Source organism: Apus apus, chromosome 16, assembly GCF_020740795.1.
Source record: "Apus apus isolate bApuApu2 chromosome 16, bApuApu2.pri.cur, whole genome shotgun sequence".
In the NCBI taxonomy this organism is placed as follows: Eukaryota; Metazoa; Chordata; class Aves; order Apodiformes; family Apodidae; genus Apus; species Apus apus.
In genome coordinates, this window is record NC_067297.1 from 3,695,431 (window position 1) to 3,719,828 (window position 24,398).

General features: G+C 36.9%; 1 protein-coding gene across 1 annotated transcript in view; it reads left to right on the forward strand.

Annotated features, from left to right (window-relative positions):
* CCDC60 (coiled-coil domain containing 60) overlaps nt 1–24,398 on the forward strand; it is a 49,156-nt gene that overhangs the window by 12,914 nt on the left and 11,844 nt on the right. Inside the window, exons 2-6 of the mRNA XM_051634279.1 lie at nt 10,122–10,205; nt 11,525–11,616; nt 22,185–22,361; nt 23,139–23,261; nt 23,825–23,929. Of these exons, the coding sequence (XP_051490239.1) occupies nt 10,122–10,205; nt 11,525–11,616; nt 22,185–22,361; nt 23,139–23,261; nt 23,825–23,929 (581 nt within the window). The remainder of the gene's footprint in view (nt 1–10,121; nt 10,206–11,524; nt 11,617–22,184; nt 22,362–23,138; nt 23,262–23,824; nt 23,930–24,398) is intronic.

Sequence of the window (24,398 nt, forward strand, 5' to 3'; positions counted from 1 at the left end):
CAAAAATTAGACAGTGTCTAAGATAAATGTAGAAGTTTAGATTTTGAAAGACAAAACATAATTTGAAAAAAAAGTTCCATAATGATCCCACTATATTATTCTCATCGTCTAGCTACTCCATATGGAAAGTTACATTCTGACCCTATGTATATCACTGCATGCAGCATAATGTCAAACAAAAAATTGCTATTTGCCAGTCTGCTGAGAGATTCTGATTAATCTGTCTGCATTCTTAGAGGAGACAATCCATAGCAGTAATTTGTGCATTAGGATTGTATCTGTCTCAATGTGGCTAGAAAACTGCATCCTTCTAAAAATGCTTTAAAGTGCTGTGATGGTGGAAGAGAATTACTAGTACTAAACTGCTCTGACATTTCTTTGCAGGAATTTGTTTTCCCTAATCACTGAGTCTTACCTGTTTTTTGTTGTGGAGTTTTGTGTTTTGGTTTGGTTTTTTGCAGGGAGGGGCAGAAACCCACAAAAAACCAACTAACCAAAACCCTTCAAAACAAACCAAAACCCAAACCAAAACCCCTAGGTTCCTGTCTCCTTCCTGAACTGGATGTAATGTTGGTTTGCCAAAAGCTTGAGATCTGCAGATACAGCTACCACTTAGGAAAAAAACGGTTAGTTTAGATTACTGTTTGGCCTGAGTGCCACTAGTGAATTGGAAAGATAAGTGATACAATTGCTCTAAGAAGTTCAGGCTTGATCTTTCCGTATACATTCAACATTTTCTTTTCCAATTGCAATACTGGAGTCTTTCCAACTTTTCCACTTCCACTTTAGTACTTTGTATCAAAATAAATGTTTGTTTGACTGTAAAGTTTGAAGTTCTGCAGATGCTGCCTGTGGGCAACCGGTGTCATAGAGCTCTAGAAGCTAAGACATGTAATTCAATAAACCTGTAGTTTTCCATGGCATTGCTGTTCCTAACCTCCTCTATTGGTCCTGCCTATCCTCTTTATGAACTGTTCCTGAAAATCTCCTTGTCCTGATATGCAGGGCATGAACCAGTTCTGGGTTTGGCTGCCCAGAGACCGGAGCTTAGTCCATTAAGAGGCTTCCAACAAATCAATGTTCACATCAGACAGCTCACATAATTAGGAACTTAATATCCAGTAATTTGATTCTAAGTACCAGGAAAACTCTCTAAGCCCTGTCTCCTTCATTTTAAAAATTTTGTTTATTAAAGAAAGCAAACCTTAGATAGAGGTGGATGCAATGAATTCTAGTAAATATTAGTAATGTAAACTCTCAGGTGTTCTGAGACATCAGGAAAGTGAAATCAACCACGTAAAGCTGATAATTTTGAACACTTCTGCATGAAAGAGGTTTTCCGAAAGAAGTTACGAAATTAATTGTCTCAGAGATTGAGATGGAAGTTCTTGGGACTGATCCACTGTGCATTCAGTTTACAAGGTGAAGCCAGGCTAGCCTGTACATCCCCAATTCATTCCAGTGGTAAATTTAACCATAATTAATTGTTCCTTCTGCCAGTGGTTTCCCTGTCCCTATGCCAACTAAAAAGACCTGGTTGTTTTTTGTCCTTTCTTTAAGATTAAGGGAGTTCTGAGATATAGCTTGTTTGAAATAATGTCTTTTAGAAGGCCCAGCCAGCTCTTTCTTTCCTGTGAATCTGGTGTACTTGGCCAGCTATTGTTTAAGAGAATTGTGCCAGGGATCCTGTCATAGTGTATTTTCAATGTGTTTTTCTTTTTTGGTGGTATTTAAAATTATTTTAGATCTTATGAAAAAGGATTGCTTAATAGTCTTTGCTGAAACAGGTTTTGTATTTATTGACCAAGCTAGAAGGAGTGGTGCATGTTTGTGCCCAGGACCTTTCAGAGAATGCATTTTGGTGGTAATGGATGCTGTGGTGATAATAAGTTTGCCCCCAAATCTGTTTGTTCACTGAGTGGACTACAGCAACTTACAAGAAAAGAGTTCAAAGCCAGCTTCTTTTACTTTAGGCTGTATCGCATAGCTGCCTATATTGTCTTCATTACGTTGTCTCTTGAAATTTTTTTCTATTGTAGTCAAAGTCAGATCTGTTCTGTTGGAAAAAATAAATCACTTTTTAGGCATGTCTGCACTTTAATCAGACCTATTCAAAAACTATGACATTTCCCTGGGGGGAAAATACCATGTTTAATATTGAAGTTTCAATGATTTTGAAATTCTAGGCAATGTGACTGGTTTTGGAGAACAAAGGCACAGGCCATCCTGGTTTTTTGTCTGATATTTAGAGGTTACACATAATTGGTGTTGGTGGAACTGGAATGGTGTATTTACACCTGTGTGAAGGACTTGTTCTGTGCATGAGTTGAAAATATAAGCTGGGTGGGAAAGAAGGAACAAATTACTGCTAGGGAAAGAGTGTATCTCAAAAATACAGTTTACTATTTTAAAACTGCCAAATTTACAGATTTTTTTTGTTTTTAAAGCATCTAATTTTGCTAATTCAAATTGTGTGTCTGCAAAACATTTGTTTAAGCTATTCAAGCACAGGGTAGTGTGAAGATGATTACAGTCATGTGATTTGTCTCAGGCTCCTGAGCCAGTTTAGCATTTTGCAGTTCCTTGTCACTGCCAGATGAAGTAACTTCTGGACTATCAGAACCTGTGAGAAGAAGCAGAAGAACATCCTAGAAAAAAATTGTGCTTAACTACAGGCAGCTTTGATGCTGCTTTCTTGGTGCTGTGAAATCTAGTTTCTACTAGGCAATAGAAGTCAATCTTCAGCTAAACTGGCTCTGCTGTGAATCTGCATAAAGCAAATGATCACTGTCAGGGACCCTGTGAAGCATTTACTACCTAATCAGCTGAGCCAGTCAGCATATATTTATGAATTTAGATACAGAATTCTGAAGATGGAAAACAGCCACTCTCCTTCCTTTTAAGAATAAATCGAAGCAAAGGTCACATTAGGGTGAAATTTCTTTTACTCAGTCCATAAAATAAACAGATTGTCCTGCTCACATGTAAGTGCTAAGACTTTTAAAGGAACTGTTTGAAACTCTGAAGACCTTAAAGGTCCATGAGGGCTTGTGATAAGACAGGAAAAATGCAGAGGGCAAGCTGTCAAAAGCACACTTGAAATCCACTTGAACTTCAATGTTCAGCATCCACATGAGGAACAGTTTCAGAATGTTAAACTAAAGCATGATTGAGACCAAAGTCGAGGGTTCAGAATTTTTCCCCTTTTAATGTTCTACAATGACAATAAATGCTGTAAGATTCAGTCAGACTGTGAGAGAGGTTCTGGGACTTCCAGACTAAGATGCAAACTTTTGGGTTCATGAACCTGTTTTCAAAATGTCTTTCTTCCTCTATATGTTATATATGACCAGGGACAGGTCACTTACCTTGTTCTACCTTCATTCTTCATATATGCAAAGAGGATAATGCCACACTCCTACTTGACAAAAATTTTGCAAGGATTAATGTCTTAAATGTGGCAAACTGCTAAAGTGTTACAGCGATGGTGACCATGGAGGTATTACAGACAGGCTTTGAAGTCTTCGCTGCTCATGGATGTCATTGTAGCCCTTATAGTCCCTCCTTCTCTGCCTCGCCAGAAGACTGTGTCCCATCCATCTCACTCAGAGCCAGCCATGCTTAGTTGTGCATTTGTGACCTCCAGGTGTGATTATTACTATAATACAGTAATATACATAATATTACATTATATTATATATAAAATATGTATAATATTCTTATTATATCTGGGAATGGAGCCAAAGGAGAGGTAAGATCTTGCTCTATTTTATTAACACACTGACAAGAGTAAGTGCTGTGCCTTAAACTTAAAAAGATAAAAATTTCCTCCATTGGTATTTAGTAAATAAAAGCCAGCATGGGAGAAACCATGACAGTTTACAAGGAAACAGGAGGTCTTGGGATTTTCTGTTTATGGTGGGGTTTGTTCTTTTTTTCTGATCCCTGAGTAATGACAAGATATTTGAAATTCAAACATAGCAAAGGGTTAACAATCGTCAAGGCTGAGAACAATGAGCAGTGGCCAAAACCAACCATTAACTTCTGTATGCTTATTGAACTGGTATCCTTCACCCTCCTATTGTTTTTTGTTGTGGTGTTTTTGTTTGTGGTTTTTTTTTCAGACAAGAGAAGTGCTTTGCCTGTTCTTAACCCGGCTGTGTTTTATAGTTTTGTTGAAATTTTCAACTTTGGTGTTCTTTGTCCTCTGCCAGGTGGCAGTCATCATGCTTTTTATTCCATGCTTTTTTATTGATTTGGTCAAAAGTAATTAAAGAGATAATTTGTTCTCAATTATGTTTCTTTGAATTTCCTGAGGCTGGTAACTCTGCTCTCCAGCTGTGTCTCCCCCAACTCCTTCTCAAATTAACTTTGTTCTCATTATGAAATAAAATGGAATAGCATGTTCTTTTGTTTGTTTGTTGCTTTTGGATTGAATAGAAAGTCTGTGCTGTAGCAGATATCGATCTGATAATTTTATTAGGTACTCCTGCCTTAGTTCATGAACTTTCCTGGTTTTAGCATAGCATTCCAATAAAAACTCCCATGTTAGACCAGCAGAAGAAACTAATTTTTTAGAGGTGTTGATAGATGTTTCTGCTTTCTGAATGTCCTTTGTGCATAAAGGGTTCTTTTCAGTGCTTTATAATCTGTTTTAAACTCTATTAATGCAAGAAGGAAGTGAGCACTATTATGGGTGCAAGAGTTTTCCTTTTTCAGTTTAACATGCATTACAATCCCTTCTAGTAGAGTGGATTTTTTTGCGATGTCAGATGTCACTGGGATGTTTGGTTTTCTGGAAGATGATTTGGGGAGAAATATGTAATTCTGACTTCAGTAGGGTAAAATATCTAGAAAACATTAAGGCTGAATAATAATTTAATTGCCAGTATGCAATCAAAAAAATGTAATAAGGCTTTGGGAGTACTGCATATACCTAAACTGCTGGCTTGTTGCCCAGAGACCATATAAGTTAGAGAAACAGAAGACAGCAATATAAGCAGTATAAAGAGATGTCACAAAGAAGTGGTAACTTTTTTCAGTGTCTTTGTTTGCATTGTCTTCCAAGGGCACATTTCAAAATTTTCAAATCACACATTTTTTTAAAATCACCTTAATGAAAAGGGTTTATGGAGACTATAAGCGTGGCAGCTCAAATACCATGGTTGCTTAAGGGGTTAAAAGTAGCTGAGGTAAATGCACTTGACAGCAGTGGCATTGAAACAGAGACTAATGTGATCCCATTATTTTTCAAAACTTACCAAACTTAACAGAATTAAGTAAGTATTCTCTGGAGACAAGAGAATGAAGATTTCCCCAAGGAATAGCATAAATGGAGGGAAATCAATAGAATAAACAATACCAAGCTATTTGAGCTGGTTTTGTTATGAAAACAATAGTCCTCCTGCACATGTGCTTTCCATCCTATAATGTCTGAATACTTCATAAATGTTAATGAAAGAAAAGTGTTATTTTTCCCATTTCAGACATAGGGAATAGAGGCATAATGAGCTGTGGAGTGTGTACAAAAATTCATGGCAGTAAAATAAAAAAAAGGCTTCTGCTAGCTGGGATAAGGTGTTAAATGTTTTATCTAGTATGTCAGAGGAAATTTCTGAGAGGTGAAATTGAATCCACTTCAAATTTCATTCACTAGCAGAAAACCTTTCTCTTACTTTTCAGCTGCCTCCTTCCATATTCTTGATATCTCTATATTGACAGTGATGTCTTCATTAGACTGCAGAGCAAGACTGAAATCCTCTTGCCCATTAGAACTACCCATGGTAAAACAATGGGCTGAGTGCCCCTTTCTGTCAATATCAGGACCATTTCTGACTTAGAGATGAAGCAATGGAAGCTGCTGCAGTAGTTCTTATCAAATGCTCCCCTTGGCAACAGAGATTCTCAACTGCAAAGCACTTTACATTATTGATGTAGTACAGCACAACCTTAACAAATTTGGTATCTTGTCTTTGATTCTGATATATATTTATATCTGCAGATTTAGTTGTGGTATTTGTTTTTTTTTTAAGCTGAAACACTAGAATAGCATTACTCTGAAAGAAGTCTTAATTTTCTGCTATATATTCTTGGTGAAGTCCTTTGCCTCAGTCTCTTGTGTTTAATTGAAGATTCTCTTTTGCTGCTGATGTCTGTTCCATGCTCCCACGTTGCAATGAAAGGGCAGAAAGGGTCATTATTGAACAGCAGCAGTAGAAGAAATAGAAAAAAATACCAAAACAATCCTGAGTACTTGGCTAGAGTATTGCCTTTAAAATTCAATATTTAGAATCCCACCTGCAGAACAGGAATATTCATCTCTATATGGAGTGCTTCACAAAAGCTTTCTAAACATTTTTGTAAAATTGAAAAATATACTTCACCAGATTGATCTTGTGTTTGGATGACTAAATGTTGGCTTGTGATGAGGCTTTGCTGATTTATTTTCATCAAAACACATCCACAGTTTGCAAATGTAATCGTAATGTTCCTATTCAAGTGATATATTAAAAGGAAGAAGGATGCAATAGGTGTGTCAATCTGCTATTTTGGAAAATAACACATACACTTAATGAGTTACCCAGAATGAACAAACTTCAAGAATTGCCAAGGAAACAAATTATTTCACCAGCTTGAAAAAAAGATAAAATTTAAATGCATGACCTAAAAGTATGTTTCCTGTACCTCGACTCTATCTGTAGATTGCGTGCACAGCACCAGCTCAGGCTATTTCTGCAGTAAGATTTGGAGAAAAAAGCTGGAAACTCTCAAAACTTAGAGAATGACATCTACAGGTGACACGTGTGAAACTGAGAGAATGTTTAATGAAAGTAAGGATTTGTTGGAGTTGAACAATTTTTAATCTGCAGAATTATTTAGAAAAAGTCAAAGTATTTGGGAATTGTTAAGATAAAATCTAGTGTCTGCATGCAGTGGTTGTGACAAACAAGCTATTCAAAAGAATTTATTAATAAAAAAATACTTTAAGGGCCATCGAGTGTCTTTCTAAAGGTGAAAAGGACACGCAAAGAACTGTCTGAGACAGTAAGCAGGAATGCCAGGGCTTCCTGTGTGCCACTGAAAGGGTCACCTACAGGTCCCCAGGAACGAAGCAATCAGATGGCATCGAGCTCCACCTACTGCAATATTTCTGTAGTTCATTTCACCTGGGGCTGCTGGAGGTGATGTCAAGAAAAATGACTAATCATTTTAATGGCAGACTTTTTGGTCATATCCTCATGCAATCTCACTTTAAGATTTTTTTTAAAAAATATATTACTTTATGGTGTTTTTTTGTTTTTTAAAATAGTTTCTTACATATGGAGTTGTATGATATTTTGCTACTTCATTATAATGAAAGCAGGAAATTGAAACAGGCCTTTTGATGGCTTAAAAGCAAATTAGATGAATGATGATGAAAATCTTCATAAGTTGGAAACACTAAAAAAAAAAATAACACAGCACTCAAACTCCAAAGATTGTTCATAGTGTCATGATGACATATTGCTGAGTTTAACAAATTAGCCATAGCAGTAGTTTTCCCTCGTTTTTTTTATATCTGCATTGCAAATTAAAAATACAGTTTTCTACTGTTCTCTAATTACCTACTGTTACCATTTTAAGCTCAGATTGCACCTTTTCAATACATCACATAGTAATGAAAGATAATGTTGTAGAAAAGGAAGCTATTCCCTTTTATTTGCTATGATCAGGCTGACTGAATCACATTATCGGTGCCTGGAGAGGGGTGGGAGGCATGTGTGTACGTGGTGCCTCTCTCTGTGCAAAGGTAAGTTCACAGCTCTTTTTCCGTTCCTCACAAACTGGCAAAGCTGGCTGGTGAGAGGTAGGATGCCGGCCAATATTGCATCTCAGCTTTTTGTCAGTGCTCTGTGGTATTAAACACTTGAAATTAATACATCTAAATAGCTCCAGACCCTATATTGGTGGTCAGTGTACTGGTGCCTTCAAGCCATTGAAACCTTAGGGCTACATTCCAGCACTCTTTCCTCCCTTGAGTAGTAAGTTATTCTGTGATGGGTTTTGATCCTGTCATGCAGGGGATCACCAGCTGTAAAAGCGATGGTACCTGACCATTGGCATTTTGCTGCTTCTGAGAAAAGACATAATAAAATATCAGCAGCCAAACATATTGAAAATTCTGTTTCTCCTGGAGTGGGAGATGCTTCTGCTCCAAGTTCAAATCATATTTATTCTAGCTTTTTCTTTAAATATAGATGTGTGCAATAAAAAAAAGTCCCACCAGTGTCAGTCTGCTGCATGCTCTTGCTGTAGCAGAGAAAATGAGAAAAGTGATAAGCTTCTCTGAAGAAGTTTTACCTACAAAGTCCTCTGTTCCATCTATCTGGCATCTTTCTACCTTTATGAGTACTCTGAAATTAGATATCTTTTGTTCCTGAATACACAAGAAGGTAGTTCTTGTGTATTTTAGACTTATGTTGGAAATTTTTTTAAAGGGTTTTGTTTGGCAACTTATTTCTAAAATCCAGTCTACTTTTGAAAGCCTGCTTTCACAGATAAAGGCATTTAGTGTTCACAATCTGCTTCTTACTACACATGGTTAAAATAAATAACTTTGATCTTCAGAAAAAGATATACCAAATACTGATTATTAAATGTATGTAACGACAAATACTTAAATTTTGTTTTCCCTGAAGTTCAGTGTAACTGTCTCTTCATACTGAATTACCCTAATGCCCAGTTAGCTCCTCTGATTTGCATTTCCTGTAGGCGCAGTATGGGTGTCCACTCAGGCTGTAAAATTATTCTTCTCTTGTTCAATGTGTGAATATGGTTTTCTAAGTCCCTGAGATGGACTTTGAGGTTCTTTGGCAGCCCTCTGTAAGGTTGGTGCTCCTCAGCAGTGTCAGTCTGCCATCTGTGACTGCTGCTGCTCAGTCTTGGTCAAGTGCACCCCGGCTGTATGTGACAGCAGAGCCTTCAGACTTCTCTTTGACATTTCATTAGTTCTTCCTTTTAATCTGTCTGCAGATTCCAGCTACTTCGCTCTTAATGTTTTTGAGTTTGGGTTTCTTTGGATTTTTTCTCCCCAGTTTGTTTGTTTGTGGGCTGCCACAGTCATTGTGTTAGCACATTGGTGTGTGCAGTTTTCCAGTGGGTGAAGATACTGTTCCTTAAACTTTAAACCTTTGTTTTGCTGAAATGTTACATAGGAACATAAATTTGAAACTAATTTTGCACCGTCTCAAATCAAGATTCCAACAGGCAAAATGCTTTCATCTTTTTTTTTTTTTTAATACTTAGTACTTCCAAGCTTTGCTCTGTTGTGCAAAAGCTATAGAGCATAGCAAGTACTTAATCTGCAGCTTTGAGTCTGCTGTGCAATCTTTCAACTTTTTTTTGTACCTTGGCTCTACCCTGACTGTATGGATGCAACAACTTGCTAGGGCCTCCAGCTTTGCTTCTTTTGGAATCAATGAATGAGCTCTTTGATCTACAACTAGGGCTGGAAGGAATTACTGTTTTCATATCCTTTTAGCCTGAGTATGATACACTGCTGAGTGATCCAAAGGGTTTTATTAATCTACCTATGTAATTTTTTTAATAGGAGGAATATGTCTTCCTTCCACTTAAATAAACTGATGGTTGAAGGAGGACTAAAAATGTGTTTGTGTTTGACTTCAGGGCTTTTCATGAGTCTGTGCCTTGTTGGGTCAAAGCGCAGATCCAAGAAGAGTAGTCTATCACAGTGTGTAATGTCAGGAAAGAGCAATTACAGTAATCTTGTATTCCTAGTTTCAAAAATTGGATTTTCTTTCTGTTAGACGCAGCAGTCTATATAGCAGTTTTCCAAGAAAAAAAGTCATGTTTTCTAAGCATTTAAGCATAGTAATTTGCAAAGCATATATTAATTTTGCACAGTACCTTGTCAGCAGGTGCTTCATATGAGAATTGGTTTGTGCACTGAAGTGACTTAGTCATGTTTTTTTCTGCCAGAGACTAGCTGTTATTTTGGCTTCGGTTTGCATCTCCATAGGAAAAAATATTTGCACCACTCTAATTTTGAAATTATCTGCTAGCATATGGGTAACTAACAGCATTTCAAATATGGTTACATGTTTTTTTTTTGTATTCTTTAGGAACCAGTGAAATACTATGTGCAGGAAGAACCATCCACAGAAGCGGCTGATGTTACTACTACCGAGAACTCTTTGGATCCAGAGGTAAGACTGGTGAAATTTTGCTTCAAGATGGCATTAAAGATGGCAACAGAAAAACATCATGTTGTAATTATTCATATGGATATCTTGAATTCAAGGTTTAAAGCCTTACTCTACATAAGGAACCAGCCTTTGGCTGACTGATTTACATCTCATATGTTTTATTTAGTAAAACTCCTCCTGACGGTATAAAAAAAAAATCACTGAGTGAGATGTAGGGTTCTATTGTAATATGGTAAAAGTGTTCTGAAAATGCAGTTTAGCTGTGTTAGTTATTTCATGCATCGATTCTAGAAGACTGACCTTTAAACTATATTACAGTTAAGGACAGAAGTAGCTAATACATTAAAACTACTTTTTCTTTCAAAAAATCATATTTTTATTAAAGTACATGGGTCAATATTGCACATCCTTAGATTTCCAAAACCTGAGCTGAAAGGGCGGTTCCTTTGCGTGTTATGTAGAGCTGCACAAATTAACAGTTGTTGAAGATCTAGCATATACCCAGTTTTTCAGCATTTGTCTGGTGTGACCTTAATCTACAGTTTTAAATATTGAAAATATTTGGCGATCATTTCTTAAATGCCACCTCTTTGGTCAGTAGGGAACAGTTACTGTGGTGAGTTTAATCCAAGACTACCCAAGCATATGTTGTCTTTGAGGCCTGTCTTGCAAAAATGTTGAGTTACGATGTAATCTGTGGCTATCTGTCCCAAAGCGAGTCAGGTATTTTAAAAACAAAAAAAGTTGGAATTTAAACACATTTTAATTTATCTGTATGCATTTAATAAATTGCCTGAATTTTATTTAACAATGCAGCAGAAAAATCTGATTTTTGTCACATTGTTTTTGTTAGTTTATTTAAAATCTGATCCATCTCCTTTGCCTTTAGAACAAAACTGAATGCCAGGCAGCTGATTTAATAGTGTTTTTTTTAATAAAAGTATAATAAAATGTAAACAAAGAGGATGGTACATTTCCAGTAATAAGAAAACTGACAGCTAAGACTGACAATTTTTTTTTTTAATTCCTTTTGTAAAGTTTTTCTTTAAGGAAGAAAACACAAGTGGCAGGTCTCTGTCAAACTTGAAATCATCCACTGAGTTAAAAGCTGTTAGAATACATGTACACACAGGCATGCATAACTGTGTCATATAAGGCTTGTTTGCATGCTTTTGAAATGACACCATGATGTCCCAGATGATGACCAACTCAGAAAACGTGTTGATTAAAACTGAACCCTGAGACTGCACATACCTTCTCTATGCTAAGTTTTTCTTAATTAATACTGAGGCATTAATATCCAATGTGATCACTTTCAGTCTGATTCATTGGAACCAGTGAAGAGGCCCTCCCCATCTAGAGAAACAGGAAAGGGTCTGAAGACTCTTGGTAAAGCTCTTGCTCGCTCAAGGTAAGGGAATCCAAAGCACACAGAAATGGGCAAGTCAGGGCTAAAGAAATCTTTGGTTCTGCTGTGGCAGCAGTTGGATTACAGGCAAAATAATCAACCATACTAACAGCTTAGAAAAGATGGTTTGCAGTTCTTCCTTTGTAGGCTTCATGTATATCCAAAATGTTTCCAATGCTGTATGATGAATGATTGTTTGATACCAATTCTATATTGTTAGTGTTCTTTATAAAGGTGCTTTTATGTCTTTTTTACAGTCTTTTGCATGACACAGTGTTGTGCCAGAATGAAGTAGTAAAAATGGGCAATGTTAGGACAGTAAGTCCATTATGAGATGGAAAATCATAGTGACAATATTTACCACTATTAAAGAAATATCAGCATGGACTCACTTGGGATATACCAGCTTGAGTCTCACGGAGATGCTGACATAGAAGGAATAGATTTCTGTGTCTCTTACCTGATGGATAGCGAGCTGTTATAATAGGACATGGATTTGGGATCCTAAATACCTTTTAGCCAGCTAAGTTTGGACAGCAACCATTATTTGCATTGTGGGACTGACCAAATAAAGTAGCTTGGTGTGCATGGTTTTTCTGGAAATATCTTATATTACCACTAGACACAGTAAGCTGCTGTTTCCAGCAGAGCACTTCTTATGGTCTCTCTTAAAGTTTAAAAAACAGTAACAGAAAAAATAAATAACAAGGAGTCCTCCTGTTGGGAATAGGTTTTACTGTTAAATGTACTTAAGCTGTGTTGCATCCATGTGTCCCCATTGTCACTGCAGGTGGTGCTTAAATTGACAAGTGAGAGGTTTCAATACGCTTTTCTGTTGCAATCATGCATTCTGATTGCACTCCAAACTTGCCTACAGAGACCATTCACTCTATTAGCTCAGTATTAGCTTAAGCAGTTGCTAAACAGCATAATAAGCGTTGCAGTAGGTGGCTCCAAGGTTTTCTAAGTTTTCCTGAAACCTCCCAGCTTTCTTGATGTGAGTGCTAAGCTATGAAGTGAGATTCATTTGCAACTGAAACAGCAAGCAGCAGTACAAAAAGATGAGTTACATCTGGCAAAGTTTAGTTACAGCCTGCTGCAAATAAAACTGACAAATTACTGCTACCAGCCCCAGCAGGGTACAGACTTCACAAGTGTTTATAGGGTTCCTAGATGTCAAGCCTGTGAAGAGCATTCACTAGATAAAAATAGTTGAATTAAAACAAACCAGCGGTAAGACAGACAGCTACATAAAAACTTAATAACTAAGTTAAATCCAAGCACATGTAGCATTCAAGAGAACACATAATATTGTATCACTATGGTATGTTGAAGACAAATTAATCTCTTGTATTGTTTAACTGAGATTAACTGCATAAACGTCAAGGTAATTAGCAAAAAATAGCTCCTTTGCACGTACTACTGTAGAGGAATCGGAACTTTACATTTCACAATAAAGTAGTTTTCTAAGTATCCCTGAATTTTTACATCCATTTCTAAATTATATAATAGTTACTCAACATTAAATGTCACATTCTTTTATCCTTCTCTGCCCCCAATTTTTTTGTTATTCACTTACTTTATGAATTCACTTTTAGTGAATTTTCACTTGATAAACTTGGCTGAAAATAATAGACTGTAAACAAAATAATAAATGTTATGTACGTGCTTTTGAAATGCCATTAGGAGCTACATGGTATTTTTATGTACCTTGGCCAACCTGGAGATAAGTTTAGGATCAGCTGAGCTTTTCCATGGCATTGAAATTCTTTCCAATTAAGAGTGAGTTTCTATCCTGTAATTGTAGAAACCTATTAAAATTAATTTTATAACAGTCCAGATAATCTCTGAGATTATATTGAGTAGACTGAGTGTTACAGCACTGTGTTGAGTGCTGTAGAGGCAGGTCAGAAATGGTGAGGGGGGGGAAAGAAAAAAGTCTTTTGGGAAAAGTCAGGGAAGCAGATATTTGAAATATCAGATGTGTGAGCTCATAGCAGGGAGGTTAGATCCTGATGATCTTTAAGGTCTCTTCCAAATTTAACTGTTCTAAGATTCTATGGACTATAAACTCACTTTCTGTAATGTTTTCTGAAATGAACAGTAGCCAAATGACCTAGGATGCAGAAAAATACCCATCAGACTTAGTATCTGGAAAACAAAGGGATTCATTAAGGGTTTTTCTAATAATTTTTGTGTTGTGTCAGCCTGGGAACTTTTCAAGTGTCTTTGTATGACCTTTTAACAATTAAGATGTGCTAGCCATTCATTTTTAGCAGTTGCACAAAAAGCAAATAAATCAAACCTACTTTTAACCAAATACTGACATGTGAAGTTGCAGGAAAAAATAATTTCAAGTGAGAATGACTGCTCTGCTGGTTTGGACCAAAAGACATGTCAGCAATACTTAGTAACTATTTCAGGCTGTACGAAAGGAGCTATTTTAGGGGAAAAAAAAAAAGGCAAATGTAAGAGATAGAGTAAAACTGGAGTTTTCTTCTTCAGGGCAGCAACTTTTAATTTCAATTAAAGCAGTCAGGCTAGCAGAGCAGCATGCTAATACATACTACAGGGAATCAGTGAATACACATTTTAGTTTTTTTCTGCTTTTCCTCCTCTTGATTGAAAAGCAAAACCCAGCAGTTGTGTTAATTGGATATTAATTGATACATATTCACAAGAAGTGGTGTCTGTGATCTTGCCGCTTGTTTGTATGAAAGAGTATAATGGAACAAACTGAGGAAGTTTTTTAATGATCACAGTGACATAGCATGGTAGTATGATTTTTAAAATTATCTCAAAAATATTTGAAGAGTCATTACCAGAACAGACTTAACTGCGTTCATAATGCTTTAGTATTCTACCTTACATGTTAAAAGCATAATTAAACTGCAGATAAACCTCATAATTATGACCTCATACCTATTCTTAGTATATTCCCTTATACTTTCTTGGGTCCTCATGATATAAAAGCAGATGATGACAGAATGCAGAGGTTGCTCATCCTTCAGAAATATCAGTCTCAAGTACAAAGTCATACCAATGGTTCCTACTGATGAGTTGTACCCAGTCACTTTAGGGAGACACCTGTCAGCACTCCAGTATCGTTTTACCTAAACACAGCATTAATATGTAGGAAGGATTTTTTTCATCTTTGTGCAGCATAAAATGAAAAATCATGTGGGAATTCTGTAGATAAAATTCTATAAATTGTAGAAAGATGTGGGAACAATTACCCAGCAAGAGATTACCAAAGCATTGGAAGCCTGTAGTTGTTAATCCCATAGTATAAGCAGATTGCCATAAATCACTTTGGTAGACTAACTCAGCCACTGAGACAGTGCAAGTGTACTGGAAGTACTCTTGTTAAGTATTGCCACAAAAAATGGTGCTTAGAAATAAGGGTATTGCTTCAAACAAGACTATCTTGAAAATATTTGTGTAAAAAGGAGGTAGGAAAGGTGATAGAACCTGGAAACACTGTGCAGTAATAGCCATCTAAGCATAGGTGTGCATGTAAAATAACAGGTTGTGGTCACCCTTAGCCAATGGTCTAGGAATTGACAGCTTTGAGCTGCAAGCCCACAGGGAACGTGTCCATGTCATTCCATGAGCCAGTCAAGTCCCTACTTGCCAAAAGGGCATGCTCAACCTCTGCATTGCATTTCCCATAGTTTGAAGAGAATGGCTATTGTGCACCTGTTTTGTTGTGCTAGTTAAATAAGACTAAATGTCAAACTGCTGGCAGTTTAATAGTATTGAAGTGGCTTTTTATGTTTTAAATTAGAAGCTGGGTGGCGCTTTAGAATGGTTGACGTTTCCTGAGGGCAGAACTTTAAAAGTCACTCTGCTGCAGAAAGTCCAGCCTCTACTAATGCATTCTTCATGCCTGCAGCAACAGTTAAGACGGTTACCTGAGGAGAAGTTTCTCCTGCTTCTTTTCCAGCTACTGGCTGTGTAGCTGACTTCAAAACTGTTTAAATTTAGTGGTTGAAATGGCAGCTACTACCAAAAGATTATAAATGGCAAGGGAGGTGTTACTTTTGGAGTTTTGGTTGTCTTGTCTGTCCATACCTGTGAATCTATGCCAGTCCTGTTCTAACAAAAAGACATGTTTAGAGGCTGTGATAAGTTGGCATCCCTTAATGCAAAATTTTCACTAGAAGATAAGTGGAGTTTTGAAGGGCAGGGTGAAGAGGCAACGTAGAGTTAAACAGGAGAGTGAGGCAGTACTAACTGAGAAGGTGAAATGTTTGTCTGCCAATACTAGTTTCCAATGTATTTAATACTTCATAATGTCAGTTGCTTGGAAACCAGTCTATTGTGCCCTTTGCTACTTGGCAGAAATCACTCTAGTTGGCATGTTGCTAGCACTGACACTGGCAGTTTGCTGCTTTTTTTTTTCCAGAAGCAAAAATTTTCTGTTACATGAATGATGGCCTACATTAATTAGACAGCAGTTCTGGGCAAGGACAACCATTTAAGTGTATGGATGTACGAATCATTATCTCGGTCATCAATCACTGGAAAGACTGCTACTCCCATCGACATTTCTGCCTTTCCAGGCTATTTGTTTGAGTCTCCATCTCCTTTCCTTGTGTGCAAAAATGTTTGTTTGAAATTTCATAAGTGGAAATAGTTCATTGCTTATTACATTTCAATATCTAAACAGCCTAATCCCACTATTATAATACACAATGACACATTTTCACTGCGTGTTTGAACAAAGCTAATACTTAAAATGGGTTTTCCATTATTTAGCAGTAACATGTCATTGCTCTGTGAATATCTTTATGTGGTAAGGCAAGACACTAGATTCTGAGGAGTTGATTCTGCTTTCACAGGAAAATCTTGAACAAGCAGTATTTCCTGGCAGAAGATCAGGGACCTCAGTGAAGTTTCATTTGACAAGCAGTGTATTTTTATTGTTAATAACATAACATAAAGTTATTGGTGTATTTTCTTACAGCAAGCAAATAGAAAGCCCAGAAATCTCCTAATCATTTTTTTCTTTTGCAGTTTTAGTAATAATTTCCCCAGGTTTTGTTTTGTTTTTTCTTGGAGAGCCAAGCCTTGAAATTACAGATTGATTTTTCTGCCCTTTATCAGTACAAAGCTGTCTGTGCTGCTCTGAAAGTACTTCCCCCCCCTTACCTTTATGTACTTCTCCAGAGACACCAAGAATTGGAAACCTACATGTGCCTACCCACAAGGAAAACTTTTATATGGAGATAACAGGAATAGGAGTTGCAGCATGGCAGAAGTGGAGGGAGACGTGTGGGTGGACCTGTTCTTGTGTTCTGGGATTTCTTAGTTGAGAAATTGTTGCCCTTGATTCTTTCTAGGTCCAACTAAAAATAAGCCATTTTTTTCATACATTGCTTTTAGTACCTCCAGGTAGCCAAATATGTTTGTGTTTCTCAATGTTAGAGAACTTCTCTGCATTTTCAAAGTAGAGGTTCTGCCACAATTTCACAATGAAAGCAGCATCTTCTCCATTTTGTTGCCTTTGTAGTTAATTGAAAACCTGAGACATCTTTAAATATGCAGCAATATATTAATACATTCACCTGGTGACATCTTTTGTAATAGTGTGGGCTGTTGGTTTGACTGTTGATAATCTTTGTTTCTGGCTGCGCAACCTTCTGTGAACATACCAGAAATTTACTGGTGTCTTATTTTAACCTTGCTTATTTAATGGTCAGATTTTTGTGTGATAATATGCAGATCCAGGTTCTGTTTTTCAAAAAGAGACATTTGAGTACAGAATATTTTACTCATGCAGGAGAATAAAACGGGAACCTACATCTGAAGTAATGTGGGTATTCCAGATTGTGTGTCTTCAACTACTCAAGACAGATGTTGATACGACACTACTTCAGTTCCTTGCCAGAATGTTGAATGGTTCAGTATGGTAAATGATCACATATGCCTGAGTTTCTATGGGTTATTAACTACATTTAATAGATTTTAACGTCATTACCACCTGGTCTTCACTGAATTTAAGATTACTAGATGTATGAATATTTGCCCACTTGGTTCTTAATGTGTACTCAACCGTTAAATAGGAGCAGTAACCAACATGTTCCTGATTCTCCCTTGCCTCATGTGTAAAAGTTTGCATCTCTAACTTGACTGTAAACACTACCAAATCAGAATTCATATTTTACATTAGTATCTATGTGTTAATTGTGAATAGTTGCAAGCTTTTTCTGTCCACATGTCAAGCTCTCAGGATATGACCCGAATGTGGAGCTCAGCAATAGGACTTGCTTACTCAGGCTCAACACCATGTAAACTTACCTCTGTGGCTTTTGGTAATATCAGAAGGTGTACAGTATATGCACCCTGTAATAACTCACTGAGTATTTAGGTGAACGATGCACTAATTCTTATTTACAATGAGACTGCCTTACATCATTCAGGAAAGGTGTGAAGCAGTTTGAAAGTAAATAAACTTGAGACATACAGGCATAGGTATATGTTAGTGTTGAATGTAAAGCACTAAAAAACTGAGTGAAATGGTGAGCACCTCCAGTATTTATGGATAAGAGAACAGAACAGATTCTCCACTGGTATAGGTTGGTATTACTTGACAATTTACAAGAGATGCAGAGTCTGCTTACCTATTGTTCTGTATGTGCTTTTTAAATAAAAAAAGCACTGTGTGCATATGGATTTTTCTTTTGGCTTGGCATTTCCTGCTGTTTCACAATTACTAGTTGTTTAGGTGTTACAGCACCTTGTCAGAAAGTGAAAGGACATATAAGAATTACTTGAGCTATCAGCATGCAGCAACAGCTCACATGGAGTGTGATGTGTGTTAATGCACATAAACACACAAAGTTGTTTTGGGGACTAGAGTGATAAAGTGTCCTATTCCAACTGAAACAGCAGTGAGGGCAGTAACAGGTACTCAATTGAAATCTGAGGAGAATGCAGTAACAGGTACTCAATTGAAATCTGAGGAGAATGCAGGTATTAAGGCTTGTGCTCCTGCAGAGATTATCATAGGATGCTTAATAACTTCAGGTTATCAGAACTTCCAGTTTATTATATGTTCAAAAAGACAGTTTTAGGGGGCTCTTTAGTACCAGAGGGTCTAAGTAAGGGTGTAGACTGCAAGTCCAAAGACAGCTCCCTGCTCTCACTGTTTCCTTCATTGGATATTTCTTTGAATTCTTCAGGATCCAGATAATCATCAGCCTCATTTGAGATTTGTGATGGGATTACAGATCATGCTGGCATGGCTGCAAATAATGCTAAGTGTTAGTTTAGAAGAGTTATACTGGCTTTTAATACACATTTTTAGTCTGTAATGTTAAAAATAGTTTTGTTGTATTTACTGTAGTTCCCAAGTAATTGCTTTCTGTGCTTTGTTTTATTCAGAAATTGATTGTTGTTTTCTTACTTTTTCTGTAGTAGAAAATATTTACTCAGAATACTTTTAAGTGGCATGATGCATAAAATTGCACTTCTCTTTGACCTGGCAAGCCTTCACACACTGTTCAGTTTGTCACTCGTGCAACAAGTCAGGCAGTGCCCAACTGATCCTTAGTGTGCAACACCCTCAGCAAGGTCCAGCCTTGTGCCCAGAGAGGAGCTTACATTGGTCTAGGAGGGAGTGTTGCAGATGCAGACTGAATTGCCTTTATGAAAATACAGGAAATGGTGTTTAGAAAGCCTGTGCTTTCAGTCATTTTCAGAGCAATGCCACATTGGTTCCATTTATATTTACAATTGGCTGTAAGCCTCTGGAGAAGGCTGAATTCTTTCTGTATAGCATCTGGAGCAGGAGATGTTCTGTCATTAGATTTATTGATGTAAAGGCTATATCCATTAAGATAAGAAAACTGAATAAGCCATTTTATGAAACAGTGGCAAACAATTTCCATGGTCAGAGAAATATGTATGTAAACTGATACATACATAGTTATTTTGCTTATAGCTCATAATATTTGTTCACCATTATCATAATGCTTGGCCTTAGAGAGACAGAATCAACCTGGCATAATAGACTGTGACTTCTTTGCAGATCAGGGAATGGGACAGAGGGAGATCAGCAGGAAGAGCTGATAAGTCTGAAGCCAGTCAGTAGCAGCACCCATTGCATTGAATACAGTTGCTTAGCAGAGGGACAGCCACATAGATGAGCAGCCTTCTGCCCATCTTCCTGGCCGTTGTCTTCAGGCTGGAGTTATACTGGTTTAGCTGAGCTTGGATTTGGCATCATATGTTAGGAGTGCATGTAAACCTTTAGTAAACCAACTCCCACTCAATTTGTTTGCAGAGAGAGTAGATGTGAGGGTGGTATATGTAAAATGGTTCCTTTGAATTCAGTGGCTAACCCAGCACACTTAAACAAGGTATATTAAAACAATGTAAAAAAAACCCTGCGAAGTACCTAGCTTGTCTTTCCCATAATGGAAAGGTTTCTGGCATTATTGTCATAACTGCTTAATGTTTTTCTAGCACCTATGTTATAATTAAGACGAATTTATTATTTCATTTTATTTTTGCAAGACATTTCTTAAAGGCATCAAGAATCACAGATCTTAGCAGTAAATGTTCAATTCCCCAATAGTTTAATGGCCTTGTATTACAATTAACTGATAACCATGAGTCCCTACATGATTTAAAGAGTAACTTCATAAGTATGTAGTTACACCAAACACTGAAAATATGCTTGCAACCAATTTTGTGTGTGTAGTAGACTACTGGGTCACTCCTTTGTGCAGGTCATTGACCCTGATCTATAATAATACATTCCTGTAGAGAAAACTTCAATATTCCATGGTACATCATTACTTTTCAAGAAGCTCTTAATTTTCATGCTGACAAAGATATTAACATACAAAATTAAGACGGATTCTTCAGTTGAACAGCAGTTGAAAATCTGTGTTATGACTACAATTGACTGAAGCTCAATTACTCTAATAAATGCATTCCAAATTTAATCTGTTACATTTGCATTTTAATGAATGATTCTCACCTATTGTCAAGTAGTCAGACCAGGCTAAATTTATTAAGTTATTGTATAAACAGGGTATCGTGATGCTGGAATTTAAATGGAGAAATACTTGTTGTCCTATTCCAGCTATATACCATACATCTATAGTGCAGAAAAGTACAAGGTCACCTCTGTATTTTAAGTTTGGATTTGGTCTACTGTTTTCCTGACAAGAGTCCATGAACTTTCATGGTCATTCATAAATATTCCAGAAATAATTATGTGGAATTACAAGAGTGCTTTTTGTTTAAATCGGGTAATTATTACAGCTTTCCTATACACTGCATTTCTGTTTCAGGTTTGTTGGGGGGGGGGGGGGGAGGGGGGGGGTTGGGGGGTGGTGTTTCCTTACTTGGAGACTGTAGAGCTACTTTTTTTGTAATACTTGAAGGAAGTCATAGACTAAAAATATTCATGCACAAGTGTGCATAACATTTCCTATTGGTCTATGAGAGTGATCATTGATTTTTGGTATACACATATTAAAGCCTTCTGTACTAGGTAAACCTTTAAAAATATACTGATTGTACTGGCCATTATACATCTTTCTCCAATAATACTGGTTATGGCTGTTAGTGTAAAATAACTTTCTAGTTTATAATTATCTTTGTCTACCACCTGTTTAAGATTCATGTAACAAACTCATTGTTCGTTATTAAGAAGGAATTCTTACATTAGTGTGTGAAGAAATGTAAAAAAAGCACTATGAAAGGGAAAAATATTTTTACATACAAATAATCTTGACAGTTGATGAAAGGAGACAGAAAACTACTGTAAAAGGACATAAAGCAAGAATTCGATGCCATTAAATATTATCTAGTATTCCAAGAGAAGTCTGTTATGCAAAAGACTAGATTGTCAGGAAAAAAACATTAAAGGCAGTCTGACATGACTCAATCCTTATGTTTTTCTGAAGCATGCAGCATTTCTTATCAAGGACATCTTATTTTCTTTTTTTTTCCTTTTCCAAAGTTAGTATGGAAACATCTAGCACACAGAGTAATTGTGTGCTGTATCACTTTCCCTGCCCTATCTCACCTTTTTTTTTTTAACCTCTTGTCATCCTCCAGGGCATTATGGTTTCTTTATTGCAGCAATACCCTGCCTGTTGTCTTCAGCTCACTTACACTGGCAACTCCCTGTTTCTGACAATGCAGCCTTCTGACAGCAAGTGGAGTTTAAAAGCTAGCAGGTAGCTTCAGGGCAGTGTCTGTCAGGCTGTAACACCGGAGTTAAGACATTGAGGGGCCTAGTGGTCAATTGACTGCTATAAATTAGAATTAGGGAATTTTTAAATCAAGTAGTGGACAAAGTGGTGCTGAGTTTGAGACATCCAATAGTCAACCAGTGTGGTGCTGAAAGAGATAAGGGAAAAATCTCCCATTTCATAATGGAGAATTGTCTTTCGTTATCATATTGCAGACAGAAATGGTAATGCTAAATGCTCTTGAATACAGAAGAATATGAATATCTGTTAAAAATTAAGTTGGTGGGCAATAGAGAAATGAATCAATCTGATAATGTATCTTTAGTATAATGATCAACTTCTGATTTTTGGCAGGGGTCATATCAGTTCTGTGAAGCAAGGGGGAGAATACTTTCAAATACTTCACCAAGAATCACTGGAGAGGGACAACATACCCAAAGCAGATCAGCAGGGTGGGAGCATGAGATGCAGAACTGAGTTTCAGCTACCCATGTATTCTGGTGTGCAAGGATCAGAGGATGAAAGAAACACGTGAGTCAACTGAGGGGGATTTGGTGGTTTGAGGGCAGGGTTTTAAAAAGCAACCATTTTCAGTTTCTGTCATTACTTGGTATTGAGGGAGAACATTACTACTTATGTGAACTAGAAAGAGAAAATGCTTAAAATATGGGTAGGTGAGCAGCTGTAAATTTAGCAAGCATAAAAAAAATGCTTCGGGTGCAGTTTAAAAAGGAGGAAGTTGAGAAGATAGAAGGTTAGTGAACTCAGGAGCTGATTCTTTGAGAAGAAAAGGAGCTTGTGCCTGCTGACTTTGTGCCATGCTTTTGTTCCCATGATGGGACCACAGGATTAACAATAATAAAGAATTGCATTCAGCAGAGTAAGTGGCTTAGGTTGCAGGGTGGCTTTCTTTCCTAGTTCAGACATATTAGTTACCACCTTCTTCAGAAAAAAAAAGGAATTGAATGCAAGCAATATCTCAGCATCCTTTCTCAAATGAATCAGTCGTTATTTTGTCTGCTCCCAAACTTGATTTCACAAATGCTTAATTGCTAATAATATAGTGTATATATGTATATAAATACAAATAATACCATATTTATAATTTTAAAATAATATAAACATCAATATCAGGTTTGTAATTGTATTAAATTATAATAAATGCAGTAATTAATTTAGAAATCAATGTGTTTTTTTCATGTAAGGAGGAAAGGAGGTGAGTGTAGTGATGTGAACACAATAAACAGTTTTATGGGCTTTGTTTTCACATAGTCCTTTTTTAATTTCAGTCTTTCTTCTCTCCCACAGTCTCTCTTTAACAGAAGGCAGCCACCTGAGGACACTGGGAAAGCAGAAAAAAAATATTACGTTATGGTCTTTCACTCCTGTTCATACCAGTGTCTTGATTACAAGTCCCCCTGGAACAAAAAGGTATATTTGAAGGCAAATTTATGTCTTGCCCTCTTTAGTGGCACATAAGCAAAATTCAGTGTCACACACCCCATGACACATCTATCCAGTTTAACTGGTGAACACATATCCTGAGAGTTTCTGGAGTTTATGGTGAAATTGTCTGTCTTTACTAATAGCAGCTGTTAAATTCTAACTTGAAATGATTGAATTCCACTGTGTTACTGAAAAACCTTGTGTGTGTGTGTACACAAGCACATCATTTGCTTTGCAGTTCTTTCCTCACCGAGTTCTAAGTTGTATAAACTTGCTTATGTGGCATAGCTTTTGAGATTAGGCTCATTTTAAGGAAAGGCTGTCACAATTTAACTTGCCTAGTTAACAAAGTATGCCTATGAAAGAGGAGAAGACAGTGCTTGTACTGTGTATACCTTGTTTGTACTCTGCTTTGTAATTTGGAATAACCTGCAACAATGAAAAATAATCTGCTACAGAAATGCTTGAATGTATTTCAGCCAAGGTGATGCCAGTTTGACTGTTTCTCCAATTCTAGAGTATAATTCATTTGTTTCTTCTCTTTGCAGTGAACCTCTTTTCCGACAACTGTGTGCCATACACTGGCTTTTGGAAGCTCTGACTAATGAATCCAGCTGTTCAATGCAGTCCATATCAACCTGTTGGAATCCAACGTATGTGTGCAATGCAGGATAAGAAGTCTGGGATCTTTTCTCCTTTATTATGTCATTGTGTCTCTTCTTTCAAGCAGTAACTATCTGAGTGAAATGTTATTAATTCTGTTCCATGCAACATAAACTTTGCCCTGCCTTTGCCCCCATGCAGTCAGCAGGGAGTTGTACAGTCGAATCAGTAACACAGCATGGTCCTCTTATTGCAAGTTGCAGAACCAGGAGAAAATAGTGAGCTACCCCAGTAAATTTTGTTTTCTTTCCTCCTTCTCTTTTCTTGTTAATAATTATGCAAATTAAATACATGTAGTAATAGATGTGTGTATATTCGCAGGGCCTTCCCTTGGAGGGTTATCCCAGCGAGCTCAAGAGGAATTCCATGTACATTGTAATTACAGAACAAAGCCAGCTATTAAGCAGAATTTTGTAGCTGGCTTTTTCTGTCAATTATGGATGACAGTGATGGGTACTT